General features: G+C 60.6%; 3 protein-coding genes across 4 annotated transcripts; all 3 read right to left on the bottom strand.

Annotated features, from left to right (window-relative positions):
- Nucleotides 1-3,738: 3,738 nt before the first annotated feature.
- TMEM14C (transmembrane protein 14C) lies at nt 3,739-7,292 on the bottom strand. The gene is made up of 6 exons (XM_037518857.2): nt 7,267-7,292; nt 6,990-7,041; nt 6,785-6,861; nt 5,850-5,951; nt 4,725-4,812; nt 3,739-4,193 (listed from the first exon to the last, which is right to left on the bottom strand). The coding sequence occupies exons 2-6, from the start codon at nt 7,007-7,009 to the stop codon at nt 4,136-4,138; spliced, it is 345 nt and encodes a 114-aa protein (XP_037374754.1). The 5' UTR covers nt 7,010-7,041; nt 7,267-7,292; the 3' UTR covers nt 3,739-4,135.
- A 2,221-nt stretch (nt 7,293-9,513) lies between these two features.
- LOC119251605 (60S ribosomal protein L36a-like) lies at nt 9,514-9,893 on the bottom strand. The gene has a single exon (XM_037518858.2). It carries the CDS (start codon nt 9,868-9,870, stop codon nt 9,553-9,555), a length of 318 nt encoding a protein of 105 aa, XP_037374755.1. The 5' UTR covers nt 9,871-9,893; the 3' UTR covers nt 9,514-9,552.
- A 1,655-nt stretch (nt 9,894-11,548) lies between these two features.
- PAK1IP1 (PAK1 interacting protein 1) lies at nt 11,549-20,297 on the bottom strand. 2 transcript variants are annotated; one of them, XM_037518855.2, is made up of 10 exons: nt 20,180-20,297; nt 18,195-18,360; nt 16,051-16,171; nt 15,908-15,982; nt 15,424-15,476; nt 14,982-15,127; nt 14,810-14,907; nt 13,329-13,428; nt 12,337-12,460; nt 11,549-12,201 (listed from the first exon to the last, which is right to left on the bottom strand). In XM_037518855.2, exons 1-10 carry the CDS (start codon nt 20,261-20,263, stop codon nt 11,990-11,992), a joined length of 1,179 nt encoding a protein of 392 aa, XP_037374752.1. In that variant the 5' UTR covers nt 20,264-20,297; the 3' UTR covers nt 11,549-11,989. The 2 variants fall into 2 exon arrangements, with proteins under 2 accessions (XP_037374752.1, XP_037374753.1); XM_037518856.2 differs by having other exon boundaries at nt 18,195-18,357.
- Nucleotides 20,298-21,366: the final 1,069 nt, after the last annotated feature.

The following is a 21,366-nucleotide window of genomic DNA, read 5'->3' as shown; positions in this document are numbered from 1 at the left end:
CCTGCTCCCTGCCCTGGAACAAACGGACCTACAATTCAATCCACCAAAATCTCAGACAAACTTTAAAGGGCTGGCTCTAGATTGATCTAGAAAAGTAACTCCGCCAAAGAACTGATAACTGTGACAGGAAGTGACAGTGACACCCCTGCCCTCAGCACGTCAGTCCCTGAGTGTGCAGAGGCGGCTCCCGGGAACCCAGAGCAGGTTGTGGGGGTGTAGGGGGTGTAGGGGGTGTAGGGGACTCCTGGCCAGCGCAGCCTTCCAGAGCAGTGAAAGGGTCAAGGCTGTTTTCTGGAAAAAGGAATTCAGTCAGAAGCCTAATCTTGAATCCAAGGGCAAGTTAGGGAGAATTAGGCAGCTTCAAGGACAGCGCAGGCGGGGACCTCAGAGAATTAAGGAAGGCTTCAGAGATAAGGGCAACAAGAGGACGGTAACTAATTCCCCTGGGAATAATAAACAGCCCAGGACTAAGGTCAACATTGTAACCAAACGCCAGCCTCAGTTTCCCTCAGCCAATAAAGGGAGGCGGGGTTTGGGAAAAGGAGAGTGGTTTAATTTGCTGACAAATGAGGAGGGCAGCAGACTCATGTCATGTGCAGGGAAATTATGCCAGGGGGAGATGAGAAGGGTCAGCACTGAGACCTGTGGGTGCCAGCCTGTTTTTCTTCAATAGCTGATGTTTAACTTTCTCTTCCTTAAAATGCAGGGGCGCTCATCCGGGAGACGGGGCCATAAAGAGAAAGCCATCTAACAAGGGGGAAGGTGCACCAAATGGGGAGAGACAGACCTGTTAGATAAGGAATGTGAAGATCCCCCGCTCAGTAGCAGATTAGGTGAGACAGCCAGAACTAACCCATCACAGAGAGACGGGTGGGCTTTAGGATAATGCGTGGAAGAAGGTCTATGTTCCCTGAGACACGACTCCACTTGGGCTTCCTTGCCCCTCCCTGGCCTGGTTTCCTGGCCTGGGAGTCCCGCTTTATTTCTGTTCTTTTTCTCAATAAACTTTTTCTTTCTCTAAACAAACCGGCTTCTTCTCGCTCACTTGCCTGAGCGTCTGCGAAGTTCCTGCTGCGGCTTCGTGAGACACCAGCCCGTGGGGGTCTAGTGGCCAGGGCTCAGCGCTGCCCCTTCAGCCTGGGATCCATTCCTGGCTGGGAGACTAGGCCTGACAATTCCGGTATCAATATGTACCATCACATTAACACCAATTCTAAAGGCACTAAAGGGCCTTCCTGGTGGCGCAGGGGTTAAGTCTCTGCACTATGAAACTGTGGGCAGCCACTGTAGCACAAGTTCCGTCCCCAGCCAGGGAGCTACCCACAGGGCGCGGCAGACCTCTCCTGTCTCCCCGCTGCTCCCCTCAGCAGTGGATTTCAGTGGATCTGCCTGTTCTGCTCCCCACTCTGTCTCTGGTGACTCCTCTCCCCCTCCACACCTCTAGCCTGCACCCTGGTTCTTATATGCATACATAAATAAGTACTTAAAAAAAAAAGGCACTAAAAATAGAAATCTAAGAAATAAAACAGCAGAAGTATTGGAAAAAGAGAATCTTGTGTCACAGCCCTGCCTTAGGGAGTGCATTTGAGACAGACCAGAATCAAAGCCAGAGAGAAAATGGGCTGAGTTGAGTTGGTTCCAAACACAATTTTAATTTCTTTTTTTTTTTTTAAGATTTATTTATTTATGCATACAAGAACTGGGGTATAGGCGAGAGATGCAGGGGGTGAGAGGACTCACCAGAGACAGAGTGGGGAGCAGAACAGGCAGACTGACTGAAATCCACTGCTGAGGGGAGCAGCGGGCGAGTCAGGAGAGGTCTGCCTCGCCATGTGGGTAGCTGCTTGGCCAGCCAGGGATTGAACTCCTGCTGCAGAGGCTGCGGGTTGCCCAATAGTGTGGTGCTTATCCCCTTGCGCCACCAGGGAGGCCCCGCAGTTTTAATTTCAGCATGAGGAAGTAAGGCCGTATCCGAAGACAGTAAGTCAGAGAAAAAGGTTTTCAAAATAGGTAACAAAAAACAAACTTTAACTGCACAGTCAGAAAAAAAGAGAAAATCAAAACCCAAACATGTGGACAAGCCAGGAAATGACCATTCACAGAAAAACGGACTCAGTCAGTTAAGAGGTGGAAAACGCTTACTGAGAAGCAAACACCCAGGACATTAGGCAACACTTGAGCCTAAGCCAGAGGCTGGCGAACTATGCTCAGCAAACAAGGCCTGTCCTGCAGCCCAGAGCCGAGAACCGCTTCTCCAAAAGTCGGAACACCCCGTCCTGCCTGCCTCGTCCAGGAAGCTGCAGCCGGAGCAGGGCCGCGGCGACACTGGCGCGGGGACAGCGACGCCCCCGCAGGGGCCTTCCCGGGTCGGAAGGGACATCAACACGCTGCGGCCCAGAAGCTCAAAACAAGACGCGGTCTCGGCGGTGTGTACGCGAACCCCAGCTTCTGGGCGCCTGGCTCCAGCCGGCCGGGGGGGGCGCTCCCGACCTGAGGCTGCAGTCCCGGCCTCCTCTTCCAGGATCAGAGCCCCAGCCTGGGGGGGACGAGCTGCTTGCTGGGCCCCACCTCTCCCCACAGCTGCCCCCACCCCCGCCCCAGGGTGGACCGGGCCGGGCCTCCGTCCTGAGGGTGGTGCCGGCGCAGAGGGGTCGGGCCAGCGGCTCCTCACAGGACCCACGCACGCCTGGCTCCGACAGCCCCGGCTGTGAGCCAGCAGCTCGGCCGCCGCGGAGCGGGGCAGCAGGAGCCGCGCCTCTGGCTCGGGCGCACGCCGTCACGGGTGCTGTGGCCTCAGTCCCGAACACAGTGCTCAGCGGGCGCGGTGGCTCTGGGCGGCCGGGAACGGCAAGCAGGCAGACCCGCCGTGCACGGCCTGGCCGCTGCACACAAGGCCGAGGCTCCCCACACAAGCACGTGCGGCGAGGAGCCAGACGCTCGGCGACGAGAATGAGGGAGAGTGGCCCAAGCCCAAGCGCCCCCGCGGGGCCCGAAGCCGCCCAGGCCCACCTTCCGTTGGAGGGCGAGGGCGGGGGGCCAGCCGTGGCGTCCTGTCCAAGGCACTGCAGGTGCCCCGCCCTTCCAGGCTCCACTCCACCCCGCCAGGGACGGCAGGCCCAGGCTGCCTGCCCTGTGCCTCCAGGGCCCTCCGCCACGCCTCCCCTGCTCAGAGCCCGCATCTCCTGGGGCCACGTGAGTCGGGGCTGTCCCCCCTCGGACCCAGCGCAGTGGGCACAGAGATACTAAGCACGCAAGGGAGGGGGTGGGTGGGCGAGGGCAGCCAGGAGAAGCCCCCAGCCCCCAGGGGTGTGGGCAGCTCAGGCCTCTCCCAGCTGAATCCCGCCTCCAGACCTGTCCCTCAGCCCGAGGCCAGGACTAGAGGGGCAACAGGTACCCCCAGAAGCAGCCACCACAGAACTGGGACCCAGGGTCTGGGGAAGCCTGGCAGGGGGTGGCTCTAGGTGCGTGTCCACGCCCTCCACACCCTGCCTCAAGCGCGGGCGCCGGGGCCAGGTGAGCAAGCCAGGAGGTACCCACAAAGTAGCTTGCCTGCCCCCAGGGTTCTGGGGCACATCTCACCGATTCACTGTTTGGGGTGACACGGCCCTCATCTTAGACACCCCGAGACCACTCTAAACCAAGCGCGGCGCAGTATCCAGTCACACGACTCCTTGGCTCGTACTCGAAAGGGCATTTCTTAGGTAGGTCGCCCACCCCTGGCGCCCCAGCCACAGGGTGCTGCTGCCGCCCCTCCTCCACGCTCCGGGGACCCTGACGCCACAGATGTTATTTACTGCAAACTTTTATTTCACTGATATCCCAGATGACGTGACTTCAGGGTAGACGCCGCGTTCTGAGATCCGTGAAGGGACCCCCGAGTCTCTCAGAGGCGCCCTCCTGGGGCGGAGGCTGGCCTTCGCCTGCGATCTCACGCCGCGGCGGGGGACGCGCACAGGCCGCCATGACCACCCCGGGCTGGAGGAGCACGGGCCGGGGGAGAATGGGTGACGCGCTTCCCCCAAGGTCGGTGGCATCTTTTCCGACAGCGTCAGAAAGGTCAGAACGTCGTACTTATTCAACTCGCGGAAAGCGGCGGCAGTTAGAAAGCTCCTCCCGGGTCCGGGCAGGGAGGAGACTAGGAGTGGCGGGGTCCGCTCAACACACTCATGCCCAGCTTGGCGGCCATCAGCAAACTGCACAGGAGAAACACAGGCGCGTCAGCCGACGGCAGGAGGGCCGGGGCCAGAGGGGCCCTGGTCACACAGCCCCCAGCGGCCCCCACCTCAGCCCACCCGGCGGTGTCAGAGCGCCCCGGCAGCCGGCCTGCACCTCGACCAAACAGACCAAGAGAGCCCCGTCCCCGAGTCCTTTGTCACACGGAAAACTACATTGAAAGAACAATCTCGTTTGGGTTTTGTGATCCAAGTGAAAAAACGTTTCGATCAAAAGTTCCTTGTGGTCAACTCCAGTCCCACGCCGCCGCCAAGAGGCCAAGCTTGAGTCTCAGGGCCTCGGCGGGGCCTGGCAGAGGTCCTCCCACTGAGGGGCAGGCCCGGGCCAGCCGCCTCCAAGGCCTCCCGGCGACACCGCCCGCTGCTGCCCGTGCAGACTCAGTCATCTCACGGCCCAGCACCAGGTCTACCGAGATGAGGGACGTTCCGGATGACCAAATATTCCGGCACTAAGCTGAACTGCGTCTGGTAAAGAGGAACAGAAGACGGTACCTGGCTCCAGCAATCAGGCCAGCGGGCATGAACTTCCCGGAGTTGTAGAATCGAATCCCCATGATGCCTGCCAAGGTTCCCGATGTCGCTGGTGGGAAGGAGAAATCACAGATCATTGCACCTTCTAGTCGATCAAAATAAGCAACCAAAGTCCTGGCACCCTTCAGGGCAGACCCCGCTCCCTTCACTGCCCACAACCTCTGGGACCAGACAAGGCATGTGGGCGCAGGGACAGGTGAGGCAGCGTCGGGAAGAGCCTCTGGCGAGGACAGCAGAGAACAGAAGGGGACAGAGGGCGGGCTGGAGGACGTGTGAGGGCGAAGGAAACGAGCAGGGCAGAACAGATGGTTTAGAGCAGTCTCTGAAGAGGAAAGATGTGGGGTCTTGAGACTCGTGACCGGGACAGGTAAGTGCCGGGGAAGCAGGCCACAATCAGAGACGGACCAGCAGGGGCCAAGCACCAGGGAGGCTGATGGTGGGTGGGAGGTGAGGTCCTGTGCAGAATGCAGGGGGAGAGAGCGGGCCTGGACATCAGTTTGGAGGCAGCCATCAGCTGAGAGTAGCCCTGCTCCCCGCACACCCTCTGCCCCCAGGCCTGCTCTCCCACCACACCTGCTGCAGCCCATGGAGTCCATGAGGGAGGGGCGTACCCCCAGCAGCACATCGGGCGCACGTGGAGTAGGCAGGCTGAGGGCCCTGGGAGGAAACCCTGGCACAAGCCCATGTCTGCCATCAGGTTTAGTGCCCAGAGAAGGAGGTGCCTGGAGGCCAGACCTACATCTGCACCCTGCATCACCACCACAGCTGGCAGGGGACTTTCCCGTGAGGGAAGCCTGCCCTCTCACGTGACCCCTGGCTCATGCAGGCCGTCCTAGTGCTTGGGCCTGTGGCCAGAGGCAGAGACATCTGCCTCCTAAGACTTCAATGCTAACTTCACCAGGCGAATCTATGTTACGAGACCTGAGGACCTTCCCACACCTGACCATGAGAGATAAACAGCAGCCCCCCACCCTGACCCCTGGGCAAAAGTGTGGAGGGGCCCAAGTAAGAGCCTGCTACGGACACACTCTGGGGCCTCTGGGGGAGCCTTCTGGACCTGCAGCAGGGAGGTGGAGAACCACGTACCTAGGAACACCCAGACGTTCCTGGGGTCCTGAGACAGCTGGTAGGCTCCCAGGCCTGCCAGGCCACCGAACAGGAGCCCAGCAGCCAGTGATGGGACACTACCTGTGGGAGGAAGCAAACACACACCTGAGCTGTGGTGGCAGGTGAGCACCCCAGCCAGTGTCCAGATGCACCTCCCCACCAACGTAGGACTCCCCTCCACACGGCCCCCACCGTGGAGTTCTCAAGCAGGAAGCAGAAGATGCTATTTTAGAGAACTCGGCTCACACCGCAAGGACGCCTCGCCTTTAAAATGCAGGGCGTGGGTATCCCTGGTGGCGAAGGGGTCAAACATCAGTACTGTGAAGCTATCCACAGCATGAGTTCAATCCCTGGCCAGAGAGCTACCCACATGGCCCAGCAGACCTCTCCTGTCTCCCCATTGCTCTCCTCAGCAGTGTATTTCAGTGGATCCACCTGTTCTGATCCCCACTCTGTCTCCGAGTAGCCCTCTCATCCCTGCCCCGCCTGTACCCCAGCTTTTATATGCATAAATAAATAAGACTTTAAAACAAACAAAAAAAAGTAGAATGTACGGTGTGTCCACCTGAGGAGGAATGAAGGGCTCCCACGCAGGCCTAACTGACCCACCAAGGCCAGAACTGCCCGCAGGAACAGCCTCAGGAGGGACGGTGAGTTAAATGGGGTCTGCTGTCCTGTGCTGGGGCACAGACTGGGAGGGGCCACCCCACGCCTGTGAAGACCAGTTCCTCCCCCCAAAGCCCAGAGGTGGTGTGTGGCAGCAGATGATAACATAACCCACCCTGCCCAGCGCCTCTGGGTCAAAGGCTGGATAAGAAGCCACCGCCTGGCCAGATAACAGAAGCTAGTGCGGGGGCCCGCAGACCCGAGCAGGCCAGGTCCTCGCGGACAGGGCAGAGCCCCACAAACCACACCTGCTTTCGCGTAGCCAATGATCCCGCCGGTCGCAACCAGGGCCGCATAGCCGAAGCCGATCCAGTGCAGGGGCACCCTGAGAACCAGAGAGAGGTCAGCGCCAGCCGGCGCGCGGCCGCTGGGCAGGGGGCGGACCCGGGGCGGGCCCAGCAGTGGACGCGGCCGGCGGGGAGCCCACCCGGGCGCCAGGCCCCGCGCACTCACATGGAGCCGGAGTCGTGCATCGTGTCCTCGCACGCGGGTCGCCCAGCTGCACCTGCGGGGAGAGGCTGTCAGCGCGCCAGGGCGCCCCACGCCCCCGCGGCGAGGCCCGGGGAACCCCCCGCCCCGCGCCGAAGCCCGGGTCCCCCACCCGCCGCGCCGAGGGCCGAGGCGGCCGGACAACGCCCGCGGCCGGGGCGCGCTCAGCTCCGACGGGGGGCGCGGCCCGCCCCGCAGCCCCGCCGCGACGCGGACCCCCGGTCTCCAGGGAAGCCCCTACCGAGCACCGTCGCCGCGCGCCGCCGCGTCCCGCCGGAAGTGACGCACCTGCCGGGGCGGGGCTTTGAGCCAGGCCCGGCGCGTGACTTGGGGCGGGGCTTCTCGGGGGCGGGGCGGCTGGGGGCGGGGCCCGCACCCGGCTCCGCAGGAGGGCGGGGCGTCTCGGGGCTTGACCGGCGCCCGGCGCGTCACTCTGGGCGCAGCGTCTCGGGGGCGGAGCGACTCGGGGGGCGGGGCTCGCTCCCGGCTCCTCCAGAGGACGCAGCGCCGCGGGGGCGGGGCGTCGCTCCCACCCGGCTCAACTTAGGGGCGGGGCGTTGAGGGGGCGTCGCGTCGCGGGGCGGGGCGTCACGGGGGACAGAGCGACATGGGGGCGTCGCGTCCCGGGGCGGGGCGTCGCAGGGGGCAGAGCGTCATGGGGGTGGAGCGTCGAGGGGGCGGGGCTTCGCGGGGGGCAGAGCGTCATGGGGTGGAGCGTCGCGGGGGCGGGGCGTCGCGGGGGGCAGAGCGTCACGGGGTGGAGCGTTGCGGGGGCGGGGCGTCATGGGGACGTCGCGGGGGCGGGGCGCTCGGGGGCGGGGCCGCACTGGCCTGTCCCGCGGGTCCGGCTGCGGAGCCCTCGGGTCCTGCGGGCTCCGGCCCGCGAGGTCCCGTTCACAGGGCTGACAGGCCCGCACATGGCGCCCCGAGGCCTCTCCCAGCCAGGCTCGCCCTCGGCGATCACGCCAAACGCCGTCGGGCGAGCCGATCTTGATTTCTCTTCCTCCGCTTTCTTGGGACGCCCCGCTCTTGGGGAGCTGGTCGGTGACGCCCACGTGACCAGGGAGTGTCGCCCCCTCTGAGCGCGCGCTCTGCCGGCGCCGGTCTGGAGGTGCACGAGCCCCTGATCCTCTCGACACCCCACGGCCCTCCTCGAGCGGGGAAGCGGGCACAGGCCAAGGGAAGGGCGGAGTTCGGGCCCAGGCTCTCAGCACCGACGCCCGCGTCCGTGGCACAGTCGGCACCGAGCTTGGAATTTCAAGGCCATCGACCCACCACTCAGAAGAGCTGTTTCTAAATAAAACAAAACCCCAAATCTCTGACCTTTAAACTCGTCGAGTGTTAAGGGTCAGGGACTGGCAAATGAATAAGCGACACGCCAAGGCTTTTGTTGACTCCATGTGAGCCCAGAGCCAAGTGATCGCTCACACTGAACATCCAGCGCCTGCCTTTCCGGGCGCACCTTTCCATGGCGCGGGCTAAGGGGCAGCAGCCATGCATGGAGAGACGCTGCCTCACTCCCCACCCCATTAGCTGAGCTGATAACCTGCCAAGCCAGAGATACCAGGGTAAGGGCAGTCCAGATGGATGTGCTGATGTGCTGCCCAGGCGGCTGGCCACCAGCCAGACAGAACTGCACAGAGTGCGTACGTGTCAAGTCCTGAGGTGGGAGCGGATAAAGGGCTCAGGGTGGTGCAGCAGTTGGCGCTGGAGTCACGACTGATCCCAAGTCACTGAGTCCCCCTCCTGGGTCTTCTCTGCAAAGGGAAGCTCTGCCCTGAGCTTCACCTTCATGTCAGAGACGGAGATTCTGGTCCCGGGAATGATCCCCGAGCACCCACGCTGCGTGATGGAGGCCAAAGCAAAGGCTGTTTTGAAAACTTCAGGTCACACCTTTTTTAAAAAAGATTCATCTATTTATGCATACAAGAACTGGGGTACAGGCCAGAGATGGGGGGGACAGGACTCACCAGAGACAGAGTGGGGAGCAGAACAGGTGGATCCACTGAAACACACTGCTGAGGGGAGCAGCGGGGAGACCCGAGAGATCTGCTGAGCCCTGTGGGTAGCTCCCTGGCCCGGTATTGAACTTGTGCTGCAGTAGCTGCAGATAGCGTCATAGTGCTGTGCTTAACCCCTTGCACCACCAGGAGGCCCTCGGGTCACACATTTTTTAGACCACCCTGTATAACCTGAGTGACAGGATTAGAGCGGCCAATTTATCCTTCTGGTGAGATGCTCCTGCCCAGTCTCTGACAGCTGACGGCAACTGTCAGAGTTTGCGTTTCCCAGAGTTTGACAGCTGTCATTTGTGTTTCCCAGACGCTGGACACAAAAAATAGAAGCTTCCCCGAGTGATTTTAGTGAGCCGACCCACAGCGGGCTCTGGGAATGACTGGCTCACTGCACTCCTCGCGACACTATTAGGGTATTAGGGTGTCTGGGATTTCCCCATTGGTTTTTTTTTGTTTTTTTTTTTTGAGGTAAATGTAATTCTCAAGATTTTATTTGTAATAAAAGATGAAGCTTAGAACTGGATCACCTGGCCCTTTCTCTTATCTCCTCCCAGTTCAAAATGCTTGCATCTCTTAATAGCCAACATTCTCTTAGATCTGCAGTTGGGCTCAACACATTCAAGTCTCAGCACAATCTTCTTTGTAGTTTTAGCCTTTTTCCGGAAAATTGGCTTAGTCTGTCCACCATAGCCACTCTGCTTCCTGTCATGCCGCCACTTTCCCTGGGCATAGAGAGAATCCTTGCCCTTCTTGTGCTGTGTCACTTTGTGGGGCTGATGCTTGCCACACTTCTTACAGAAGGTCCAGCGGGTTTTAGGAATGTTCACCATGCTTGCGAGAACGCTATCGGCACACCTCCATTGTTTTTATACAAGCACTGGGGTACAGATCAGAGGCGCGGGAGGGCAAGAGAATTCACCAGAGAGAGTGGGGAATAGAACAGGCAGAAGGACCGAAGACACTGCTGAGGGGAGCAGCAGGCAAGGCAGGACAGGTTTGCCGTGCCATGTGGGTCTCACCCTGGCTGGCTGGGAATCGAATCTGTGCTGCAGAGGCTGTGGACAGCGCTGCGCCACGGGGGATGCCTTTTCCCCATAGTTTTGCAGGATGTTCCCACTTAGGAGATGGGGTGATGGACCTGCGGCCACACACACACAGCCCTGACCCCTGTCACGAAACATACTCAGAAACCACCAGACGGACATGTCATGTGGAGCTGTATGTCCTGACAGCAACTCAGAAGACCCAGCAGGTTCCGGACACAGCAGCGCCTGCCAGGACTGCCAAGATGGGCTTCATTAAAATTAAAAACTCTGGGCCTCCCCTGGTGGCACAGCAGTTGAGCACTGGGCTGCGAAGCTACCCGCAGCCTCTGCAGCGCCGGTTCCATCCCCGGCCGCCAGTGAGAGTCCACATAGCGCGTAGACCTCTCCTGCCATGCCCGCTGCTCCCCTCAGCAGTGTACTTAGCCAGTCTGCCTGTTCTGTTCCCTGCTTTGTCTCTGGTGAATTCTCTCACCCTCCTGCGCTTCTGACTGTACCCAGTGCTTGTATAAATAAATAAATCTTTAAAAAAAAATAAATCTTTAAAAAAAAAAATAAAATTAAAACCTCTGCAAAGACAAGAAGAGAATGAGAAGCCAGACTGTGAAAGTACTTGGCAAAATAAACTCTGGTAAAGAACAGTTATCCAAGATACACAAAGGATTCTGGGCCTCCCTGGTGGCCTAGGGGTTGTCTCAGTGCTGTCACTGCTACGGCCTGAGACACTTTAGCTGATGTGATTGTCTGCCTGGGAAGTAACAGCAAAAGCAAGTGAGAACCACTTGGAATCAGTAGAAAGGTCTATGAAGCAGCAGGGGCAACACCAGAGCACCTGGAGGGAAACTAGGGGTTTGGGTGATGAGGCCGTGAAGGCTCCTCCTTGGCTTCAACAAGGTACCATTTTGAGAAGGGTTGCTTCTCCTGGGGGTTACGCGCATTTGGGGGGCAGTGGCATTTGGGAAACCCCGGCCTTCCCCCTGATTTTGTCATTAAACCTAAAACCACTCTTAAAAACAAACTCACAGTCATCTGTCCCCTGGTCCTAGGTGAGGTGAGCTGAACTGGCACTTTGGTGCACGTCGCTGTGTCCAGGTAGATGCCTGACTGCTCACCAGGCGGAACTCCCCTGCACCTCAGGCATGTAACATCCTCCGCAAATTCACGCGGGGACCCGTGTGAACCGTCTCTGCAAACCTGCAGCCATCTACCGAGGGGAATGTTTACTGCCCCAGTCAGGGGGACTTCACTGCCCGGACTGGACTCAAGGCCACCCTTAGCAGCCGGCGGGCGGACTTCTCGGATGGCCTGACACAGAGACCATTCGCGGCATCAAGCTGGGGACTCAGACCTCACGGACGAGGCCCTGCACGCAACAGACTTCACCTGTCTTTACATACGAGTTTATGTCTGATACACGACTGTTGTGAAAATCTTTTCATACTTTTTGTTACCAAATAAACAAAACCTGCACTGAAATTATTAGCAACTAGTAATATTATTAGAATCACCCAAAGGCAAAGTGATGCCCTTTTTTCTGCCATTTAGGAGAAAAATTACAAAAACAGCTCCCCCCACATCTGGTCAACAATGTGCTCGAGATTTTATATTGTTTTAAACAGCAGCATTTTAAGAAAAGCCTTTATTCGCTTTGCACAATAAACTTTGTATTATACATTAACATTCCACACATCACCATATGCCGTAATTCAAAAAACGCCGCCTACTGAAAACTTTTACCACTTTTTTAAAAAAAAAAAAACCACCTAAAAGTGATTTCGCCATTTTTTCTAAGTGGCACCTCGTCTCCAGAAGAAGCAATTCCGAGCTTCTACTCCGAAAGAAAAACCTGAAGCCATCTGCAAACACGCTTCCGGCGCTCAGGAGGAGCCCGGGAGCCGCCGCACGATCACACCACCACCTTCTTCTTCTTCTTCTTCTTCTTCTGTAAACCCGCCGCCTTCCTCTTCCCAGCCGGCGCCAGGCTGTCCCTGCGAGAGGCCTCAGCCCGGGCCCCTCGGGGGGCAGGTCTCCGCCTCTCCGGCTCCGGCGGCCTTTCTTCTTCCTGCACTGCATTCCCAGCCACCTTTTTGCTGATTCCGGATTGTTTTTCCTTATTTACTAAAACACAAGGGACAGGAACTCAAAGTCCACTCCTCCCCTTGGGGTGCGCAGCCTGGCAAGGAAGGGCGGGCTCCCGGTGCTGTCCGCCCGACCACGGAGGTGGTTCCCTCCCTCACCGCCCGCCGCACTTACCAGGGGGAAGCTCGGCCTCAGGAGGAAGGGCCTCCCTGGGGCCATCAGAGCTCTCCAGCCACACCCCGAGACACGTCAGCCTGGCGCTGGTGCTCACTTCACACAGTAACACCGGGGGGACTTTCTACAACAGAAGAAAGACAAATTGATGGTGAGAACCAAGTTACCTTAATTAAATTTAATTATCTGTGCACACAAGAACTGGGGTGCAGGCCGCTGCATCCTCCTGAGTATGAATATGCCACTCAGAAGAAAACCAGGGTCTTGATTTGGGACGGCTCTGAGGATGCCCTGGACTTGGGGCGGGGGAGGCGGTCTATTCTGCCAGGCCACAGGAGCCAGCCCCACTGGGCGCGCTCAGCTGCGTGAGTGAGCCTGGGTAAAGAATCACGGGCCTACGCGACTGTGCCAGGAATTCAATTTCCCAAGACTTTAGTTCAAAGGTAGATTCTTTTTTTTTTTTTAAAAAGATTTATTTATTTATGCACACAAGAACTGGGGTGCAGGCCAGGGGTGTGGCAGGTGAGAGGATCCACCAGAGACAGAGTGGGGAGCAGAACAGGCAGGTCTACTGAAATGCACTGCTGAGAGGAGCACCGGGGAGACAGGAGGGGTCTGCTGCGCCCTGTGGGTAGCTCCCTGGCCGGGGATGGAACTCGTGCTGCCGAGGCTGCGGACAGCTTCACAGTGCCGTGCGTAACCCACTGCGCCACCAGGGAGGCCCTAGAGCTATGTTATTTTCATAATCAATCGGGAATTTTTTCCATTTTAGCAACTGCGCTATTGTTACTAAGAAAATCTTGCCGAGAACAGCAGAGAGGAATTCAGTGCTTCGTGCGGGACTCTGGGCCCCACCAGCTCTGGCCCCAGCGCCCCCGGCAGCTCTGTGGAGCCCAACTCTAAAACCACCACTACGGACCTGCCTGGAGGGGAGCTGGGCCTTATGCCCACAGCCAGGCCTGCCTCAGCGTGACCGTGTGTGCAGAACCCACCTCGTCCTGATTAAGCGTCCACATTTTGATGAAGCCGTCGCTGGAGGCTGTGACAATAACTCGGTGCTCTGGAGTCTCAAAACTGCACATGTCTTTCACCCTAGGCAGAGACAGCAACGCGCTGAGGGGCCCTCCCCCGGCGCCCGGCACCGCCGCAAAGCTGCTCGCGGGGGCCCTTCGAGGCTCACACATGCGGGGGCTGCCTGACGGGGACCCTCGCGCCCCGCGTGACCCCGCCCCAGCGGCGCCCACTCCAGCAGCCGGCACGCCGGCGTTGGGGCCTGCGGTCCAAGACAAGGCGCACTGCAGTGTGGCTCAGAGCCGGGAAGGTGACGGAGCTCCCGCTCAGCAAAGCGCGATGGGCAGTGGTGGGCAGGGCGGCACCGTGCTCGGCTCCGGGTCCAGGCCCGTCCTCCGGGCACGGAGGAGCCCGCTGGCCTCTCTGCCCCGTGTCTGTCTGCACTGGTTTCCCAGCTGTGCACCCAAGCATGGCACTACCGGCGGGAGCCTGAAGACGCGGGACCACCCCAGGGAGGCGGCGGCTGCGGGTGCAGGCACAGCGACACGGCCCTGGACGGGGCTGCAGAAGCTGGTGCCGGGGCCAGGGGGCTGGTCCCGCACCCGGTCTGTCCGCCTTTGCCTTTTCCCATAAGAAACAAACACCAGGCCGTCCACCCGCCTCTCAGCACTCTCTGGACGCGTCCCTGTGACCTAGGCGGCCCCTCTGACACTGCCACACGGGCCTACGTCCTCCCAAACACGCTCAGCTCTCTCCTCCCTCCGGCCGCGGGCCTCTCCTCTCTTCACACCCTTCCCTGTCGCCCTGCATACACATCCTGCTACATGGGAGTCCCTGGGGCCGCCCCCCACCAGGGCGTGGGACCAGGAACCAGAGGGCCGCCTGAGGGCTGAGCATGGGCGTGGTCGTCCCGACTGCCCAACAGGGGCTCTTGGCGGGGTTGGACGCTGCCGCGGCCCTCGGGTATGGGAAGAGCCATGCAGTGCTGGAGAAGCAGGACGAGCAGGTGACCGCACATGGTGCCCTAGTGCACGCACGCTTCAGACGGCGGGGCTGGGCCCCAGCTCGCCTCCCGCCTGGGCCTTGCCGCCTCCCGGGGCTGCTGGCGCGCCCGAGCCTGGCACTAGCAGGCTAAGGGGCAGGACGAGGCGGCAGACGCGTCGCACATGTCTCCTCTCCTGTAGGACAGCGGGGGGAGGGGCGGGGCCGGAGCTCCCGACCGTGGCTGTGCGGCTGTCCACGCAGGGCTGACCTCACGCCCGCCGAGACCACCAGAGAAAGGACCCCGGGCAAGCGGCCAGCCCCATGACACCACCGTGTCACCTCTCATCCCCAAAACCAGGTGTTTCCCTGCCTCCGGCGCCAGACGTGCGGAGGCGTGTCTCTGCCTCCTGAACCAAGGGCGCGTTTGACGTTTACTGACCCGCCACACACACGTACACACGGAGACCGGTGAGAATACCTGTTTTCGTGGGCCTTAAACTCACAGAGGCACGTGTGCGAATCGCAGTCAAAAAGCCTAACCACCTCCTCGTCGCCGGCCACCGCGAGGACAGACTCCTGGGAGAGAGACGAGCACCCAAAGGTCACCCCAGTCCCCCCCAGCCCCCCCCACCCCCGCTCCCGGCACTCACGGAGAGAAAGCAGACGGCGGACACCCTCCGCTTACTCGTGATGGTGCCACTGATGGACGCCGTGCCCAGCTGGTAGACGTCTATCTGGTTCAGTGTGACCACCACGTACTTCTCCCCTCTGGGGGACCACTCCACAATGTGAGCATCTGAGAGCCGAACACACGCGTGTCACATTTCACACATACGACAAACACCGAGGAAGAGCAAACAGCAGACGTTTACACAGCGCGCGTCTAGCCCATTCCTCCAGTGGACCTTCTCAGCAAACTTCCCACACGGGTTTTCCAAGCTGACCTAACCACAAACCAGCTTCCAATGACCAGAGGGCCACATGCTGGCTGTGGGGAGCCACGACAGGACTCCGACCCTGTGGGCCAAGAACACGGTCTGGACACCCGAGCCCACTGGGTCTCCGTGGAGAGCCCCACGCACCGGTACTCACTTTGCCTTATGTTTTTTATGAAGGCCGATCTTCCCTCCACAAGATTCCAAGTCCTACAAGACAGGAGGCTCCCTCAGGGCGGAGGGCAGGACGGGGCTGTGCTCACGGGACCCGACGAAGGCCGGCCACCCAGCCCGAAGCACTCCCCCTCGGCAAGAGCTGCGCCGCTCGGCCCCGGCTCCCGCCTCTCCCGGGCATCTGTTTACATTTCCGAGCACGCTCCCCTCCTAAAGCCGGTCACGTCAGCCCCCAGTGACACAACGGCTGGCATGGAAGGCGCACCGCTCAAGAGTCTGCCTGTCCCCAGGGTCACCAAGAGGACCACCCTCGCCTGCCCCTCACAGGGAAATGCTCCGACGGCTGCCAGCCTGCAGCAGCACAGAAACAGCGCCTGGTCACAGGGCAGCACCGCCCGCTGGCCGGCTCTTGTCTTCGCAGAGCAAACACCAGGACTGGTGAGACGCCCCAGGCGTTGACGACTTACCTCAGTGTCTTATCTGTACCCACGGACAGCGCCAACTTGCCAGACGGGTGAACAGAAAGGTGGGTCACGTGGCCCCTGAAAGGAAACCTGGAGTGAGCACCCCAGCCTGGAGCTGGAGCCCCCCGGGCAGGGGCTGCACCCACCTGTGCGCGCGGATGGACTTCAGGCACTCCCACTTCTTGGCGTCCCACACGCAGATGAGCCCGTCTTCCGCCCCGCTGATCAGGTGCCTGTTGCCGTGGAACTTCAGGCAAGTTATTGTGCCTGGGGAGAAACCAAGACAGGCAAGATTTACATGGAGAGCGAACTCGACTTCCGAGCCGGGGCCTGCTCCACAGTCACTACCGCTGTCTCTGCGGAACCGAGGGGCCCAATCTCGAGCTGCACGCACCTCCGGAGAAGCGCGCCCGGTGTTGGGTCTGACCTAGTCCCTTCACCTTTGTGCTGCGCCCGTGACATCACAGTGCCGGGAGGTGTTGGCTGCTCTGCCCAAGCAGAAACCTGAGCATTGGCCATCCTGCTTTTCCGGGTCAGAGTGAGCCCCCTTCATCTGGCCCTGCACACCCCCACCCTGGGGACCCCGACTCTGCACATTACTGAAGAGCCAGGGACCTCTGATGATAACTGCAGCCAAAACAGCTCGAGTGACACGTGGTTCGCCCCCTCCCTGGAAGCGAGGACCCCTGCCCAAGCCTCCCCTCTCGCCCCTCCCCCAGCCCAGCTCTCAGGGTGGAGCCGCTCCCCCTGCCTCCTGCCCCTGTGAGGGCTTCACCACCAAACGCTAGCGCCTGTCCAGGGGAGGAATTTGGGGCCCCCACATTCCGCCCCCCACACACCCCTCTAGGCAGCCCGTCCCTCACCGAGTGCAACAGCCAACACGGGGGCGGCCCAGCCCTGAGGTGGGGGGCTGAGGGGTGTCTTGCTGGGATGAACAGGGATCAGGAGAAAGAGAGGAGAGGATGCAAGTTGAAATCAGGGATAGCTTTGCTTCTGGGGACAGAACACCCCGCTCGAGGTGGCTCAGGCCATGTGCTGAAAGAGCCGCCACTCCAGGGCCCTGGCGGAAGCCAGAGGGCAGCGCAGGGCCCCTGGAGCACCGGGGGCCCCTGTCCTTTGCGGCTGCCGCTGCAGGACACAGACTGCACAGCTGCGCTGCCCTGAGCTCCTCCTCGCCTGCTCCCCAGACACGCCAAGCTCCGCATTCTTGGTCCCCCAAGAAAACGGAGACACAGCACCTGACAGTCAACACCGAGGAAATAAACGACCACTTTCTCCCTTGGCCCTGCCGCGATCCGACAGCAGCAGGGCTGCAGACCCACTCTGGGGACCCTGTCTCTCTGGACTCGAGGGCCTCACTGTAACCCCGGAGCTGCTCCCCTGAACTGAGGCTGCCCCCCAACCCCAGCAGCGAGTCTCCCAGCGCACACTCCTGCTTCCATGCTTACGGGGATCTGGGCCCCCCCCCACCCTGTTTCTAGCAGGCCCACCACTGACTCTCCCATTACCATCCTCAACCCCGTGAGCCCTCCCTCTACAGCACACACCACGCCCACTCCCTCCTCTCTAGAAAGGTCCGCAGCTCGCTGCAAACTGCTGTCCCTTAATCCCCAGTCTCCCCTTCCATCCGGCAGGCTCTCCATGGCCCGTGTGTGTCTATACTCGGCCCCTCTCGATTGGCAAGCCAGCACTTGCTCAAGCCGCACCAGCCCCTGCCTCCTGATGAGGCCCCGCCCCCGCCTCTCCCGCACCAGCAGGATGTGCCCCCATCTGTTTCTCAGCTGCCCCCCCCCTTACTTTAACCTCTCCTAAGACCGGCACAGTGGACCAACGCAGGCTGCAACCAGGGTTGAGTGCCAGTACCAGGGGTTGTGCCCCTGGGTAACAGCTCCAACCCAATGCTTTCTTGCCTATGTACTGAGGGCACAACTGCACCTTCCTGGCATACTGTTGCTCCCTGGTGCCCCTGAAAAGTTCATTCTTGACGGGCACTGTTCCCTGTGCACCTCACACTGCTGTGCCGGGATGTCTGTCCCCTGCTCGCCTGGCCACCTGGCGGACAACTGACGCTTCTCTTCCAAGACAGGAAGCTGCCCGTGAGAAAGGGCCTCCCCCAACTCCCTCCAGGCCGAGTTTGTGCCTCCTGCCTGAGGCCCATACAGAGCACAAAGCGCCACCAGGACAAGACCCCTGTCCTGCATGTGTGTGTGTGCCAGTGCCAGCCTGCTCTGTCACCCTGACCTGTGGTCAGGCAGCACAGTTGGGCCTCCACTTAAGAGAAGCTTCTTACCATTGTGATGCACAAGCGCCCCATGGTCCACCTTCTTCCGCATGTCATAAATGTGAATCGTCTCATCTTTGCTTCCGGTGACGACGAAACGACTGTTGACAGCCACCGCCGACAGGGAGGCAGTATGGGCGTGGTGAGTGAAGTCAGCCGCCGCCGTCCACTTCTGCTAAAGCGTGAGAGTAAGACAGTCACTGCCACAGCAGACAGGAGGGTCCCACCCACGAAAACTACCCGTGGCTCCTACAAGTGAGGCCTGCACCAGAAGGCAAAGAAGGAGACGACAGGATGGCAATGCCAACCCCGTGGGCCTTCGGGACTGCCCAGTCCCGCCCTGACCTTCATCCCAAACACCGTCGCCATGCGCGACTCCCACACGTTCGTATCTGAACCCATTCACTCAAACACTGAGTCCTGTGGTGAGCTTGCTGAACACGGGAGTAAACACAGGCGACAACAGTCAGCAGTGCCCACTCTGAGGAGCTGCCATTCCTGCGGGAGAGCCGGACAGCAAACTAACAGGTGCCTCTGCGAGACACGTCTGACCACAGGTGTGGAAAGGAAACATAAACAGGCAAAGAGTATGTTCCTACTAGTTCCACTGCGACTGACCAACAAGAGGGCTCTGGAAAGCTCGCTTACCGACGTGGGGCTTCTGGACTCGATAAATGCAGAGAATGTCAGCTAAATACAAACACAGAGCAAAACTGAACGAGAGACGGCAAGTAGTATTAGCAGAAACAAGGACCTCCACCACCACCATCAGGGAAGAAAAAGCCCACCAAACTTCTGTGAACACAAAGACGTGTTATTGCAAGTTAACTCCTAAATAAGGACAGCAGTAGTCCTTCTACCGCTAGGCACCAAGGGGCTCTCCTCTGAGTGAGCCAACCCTGTGGGGCTGCTGTGACCAGAAATCAAAGAATAACCGCTGCTGTGCACAGGAGAAGCAGGTTAATCTGGGCTGAGAAGCGGTACTGGGCAGCAGGAAGTGCCATCACCAGCACGGGTAAGAGCTTCAAGCGTCAGACACGGTGGCCTGAGGACCCAGGTCTGCCAACATTAGGTCACTTTCTTATTTCAACTTCTGGTTTCTCCTTTGTAAAATGTGACTAAAGGTACCTGCCACAGCGGGTTGCTGTGGGAACTACCGCGTGTCTGGAACAGCTCTAGCAGCGTCATTACAAACAGACACGATGGGTAATGTCACCTTTGTATATTCACAACCTCCATCACCTTTCAGCCAATGACAGATGAGGAAACAAAAGCGTTTAGGCACATCAGTCCATCAATTTCAAGGCTGGCGGCTTGACTTCTTCCTACAGAAGTGCTCGATGACACTGCTGCCTAGAAGGTACCTACCACTGCTCAGAAGAAACAGTCCCCAGTGAAGAGCTAGCTCTGATTCCTAGTCGTGTGACTACTGGCAATTTCTAACCCAGGCATCTCATGCAGCACGTGGAACTGTCTGCTGTTTTTTGTTTGTTTGTTTGTTTTTTGTGGGACCCTCGCAAGAGGCCGGGGAACGAACCGGCGCTGCAGAGGCTGCGGGCAGCCTCGCAGCCCAGCGCTCAACCGCTGCGCCACCAGGGGAGGCCCTGTCTGCTCTAAGTTCTCTGCACGCACGTGTGACTCAGTCACCCCCATTTCTCCGGCCCGGGATCCAGACCCGTCCTCTCTTGCACCCCCACTGCTAGTGGCCCACGTGAGGACCCCGTCACCCCGAATGGAGCCATTTCCTTTACCAGCGAGCAACTAGCCTGACCCAGCTCTGCCTGTTTGCAAATTCCCGGAGAGAAATCAAGAGAGAGCTGTTTCCGCGCTAAATGCTGAACCCCGAAACTGACTCCGACTCCCGGAGCGAGCCCGGGCCGCCTCGCGGGCGCGTAGGCCGAAGGCGCCGGGCCCACCGGGGTCTCCGGGCCTGGTCACCGAGGGGCCAAGGGAGCGCCACACCGCCGTCCCCCGGCCCTACGCGCGGCTCTCACCGCAGGGCCGCCGTCCGCCGCCGGCTCCGCGCGCACAGAGAAGCCGAAAAGGACCTGCTCGTAGCACCCGGCCAGCAGCTCCATCCCGCCGGGGCGCCGCACTCCGCGGCGGTGCGGGACGTTCGGGCGCGCGACTCTGCGGCGGCGCGCGGGGTGACGCTCGGGCGGCGCGCTAGTGACACGGGGCGGCGGGTCCTGCCGCGGGCGCGCGACTTCTGCGTCACGGAGCAGGGCGGCTGCCCAGGCGCCTGCAGCCGCGGACGAGATGCAGCGCGCGAGAGCCACGCGGGATTCCCGAGAGAGAGACGGACGCCACACCGGACGCCATGCCGGACGGAGAAAAAGTGGGGGGCGCGCCGGCGCGTCCTAGGAAGCCGCGAGCCAGGCGGGTCCGCGGGCTAGGCCGGGACGGGCCCTCCCTGAGGGCCTCGTTGCTGTGACGTCAGGCAGGGGCCCGGCTTCCGGCCGGGGCGGGGACGAATGACGACTTCCGGTGTGGGCGTGCGCGGGCCCGGGGCGCGGGCCCGGGGCGCGGGCCCGGGGCGCGGGCCCGGGGCGCGGGCCCGGGGCGCGGGCCGGGGCGCGGGCCCGGGGCGCGGGCCCGGGGCGCGGGCCCGGGGCGCGGGCCCGGGGCGCGGGCCCGGGGCGCGGGCCCGGGGGAGCTCCCGGAGGTCCTCCGGGAGGGCGCAGTGGGGATCTACCCTCACTGTCACCCCCGCCTTGCAAGTGCAGGCTCAATAACCTGTAGGGCCACTGCGCGCGCTGCGGGGACGTGCAGGTGGCACAGTCCCCCTCCCGCCCCCCTCCCCGTCGCACGTGGTGCTGACCCGTAGGGCCCAGGGGTTCCTTGGGGAACCGCGCAGCCCGCCCCAGTGGACGCGGGGTGCGGTGGGGCCGGTGGAAACGGGCGTCCTGGGACTTGGGGGCCCCTGAGACCCAGAGGGGCCTGCTGCCTGTACACCGGGGTGAGCAGCCGGAGACCCTGCACTGACAAGGCCTGTGGCCACGATCCTCCTGCTGTCACTGCTCTGTAGTAATTCCTTCTCTTCTGCCCACTTTTCATTAATATGTTGACAAGAGTCACACGTGGTGTTGCTTTTTATCTTCTATTTATTGCTTAGCTGCTTGCACTTTGGTGGCAGGAGTGTCCTGGGGTGAGATGAAGGGTGCATTAGCAGGACACTTCT

The sequence above is a fragment of the Talpa occidentalis genome, unplaced genomic scaffold (assembly GCF_014898055.3).
Source record: "Talpa occidentalis isolate TD23 unplaced genomic scaffold, MPIMG_talOcc4v2.1 talOcc4.2, whole genome shotgun sequence".
NCBI classification, from domain to species: Eukaryota; Metazoa; Chordata; class Mammalia; order Eulipotyphla; family Talpidae; genus Talpa; species Talpa occidentalis.
This window is presented reverse-complemented; position numbering and strand designations above follow the sequence as displayed.

Coding starts and splice junctions, on each gene's coding strand:
- TMEM14C (XM_037518857.2), bottom strand. CDS start 7,009: ATGCACGACTCCGGCTCCAT. Junction 6,862..6,989: donor ATGCACGACTCCGGCTCCAT/GTGAGTGCGCGG, acceptor TCTGGTTCTCAG/GGTGCCCCTGCACTGGATCG. Junction 4,194..4,724: donor GGCCTGATTGCTGGAGCCAG/GTACCGTCTTCT, acceptor TCTCCTGTGCAG/TTTGCTGATGGCCGCCAAGC.
- LOC119251605 (XM_037518858.2), bottom strand. CDS start 9,870: ATGGTGAACATTCCTAAAACCCGCTGGACCTTCTGTAAGAAGTGTGGC.
- PAK1IP1 (XM_037518855.2), bottom strand. CDS start 20,263: ATGGAGCTGCTGGCCGGGTGCTACGAGCAGGTCCTTTTCGGCTTCTCT. Junction 15,983..16,050: donor AAGTCCATCCGCGCGCACAG/GTGGGTGCAGCC, acceptor GTTTCCTTTCAG/GGGCCACGTGACCCACCTTT. Junction 15,128..15,423: donor CATAAAAAACATAAGGCAAA/GTGAGTACCGGT, acceptor TTCGGCTCTCAG/ATGCTCACATTGTGGAGTGG.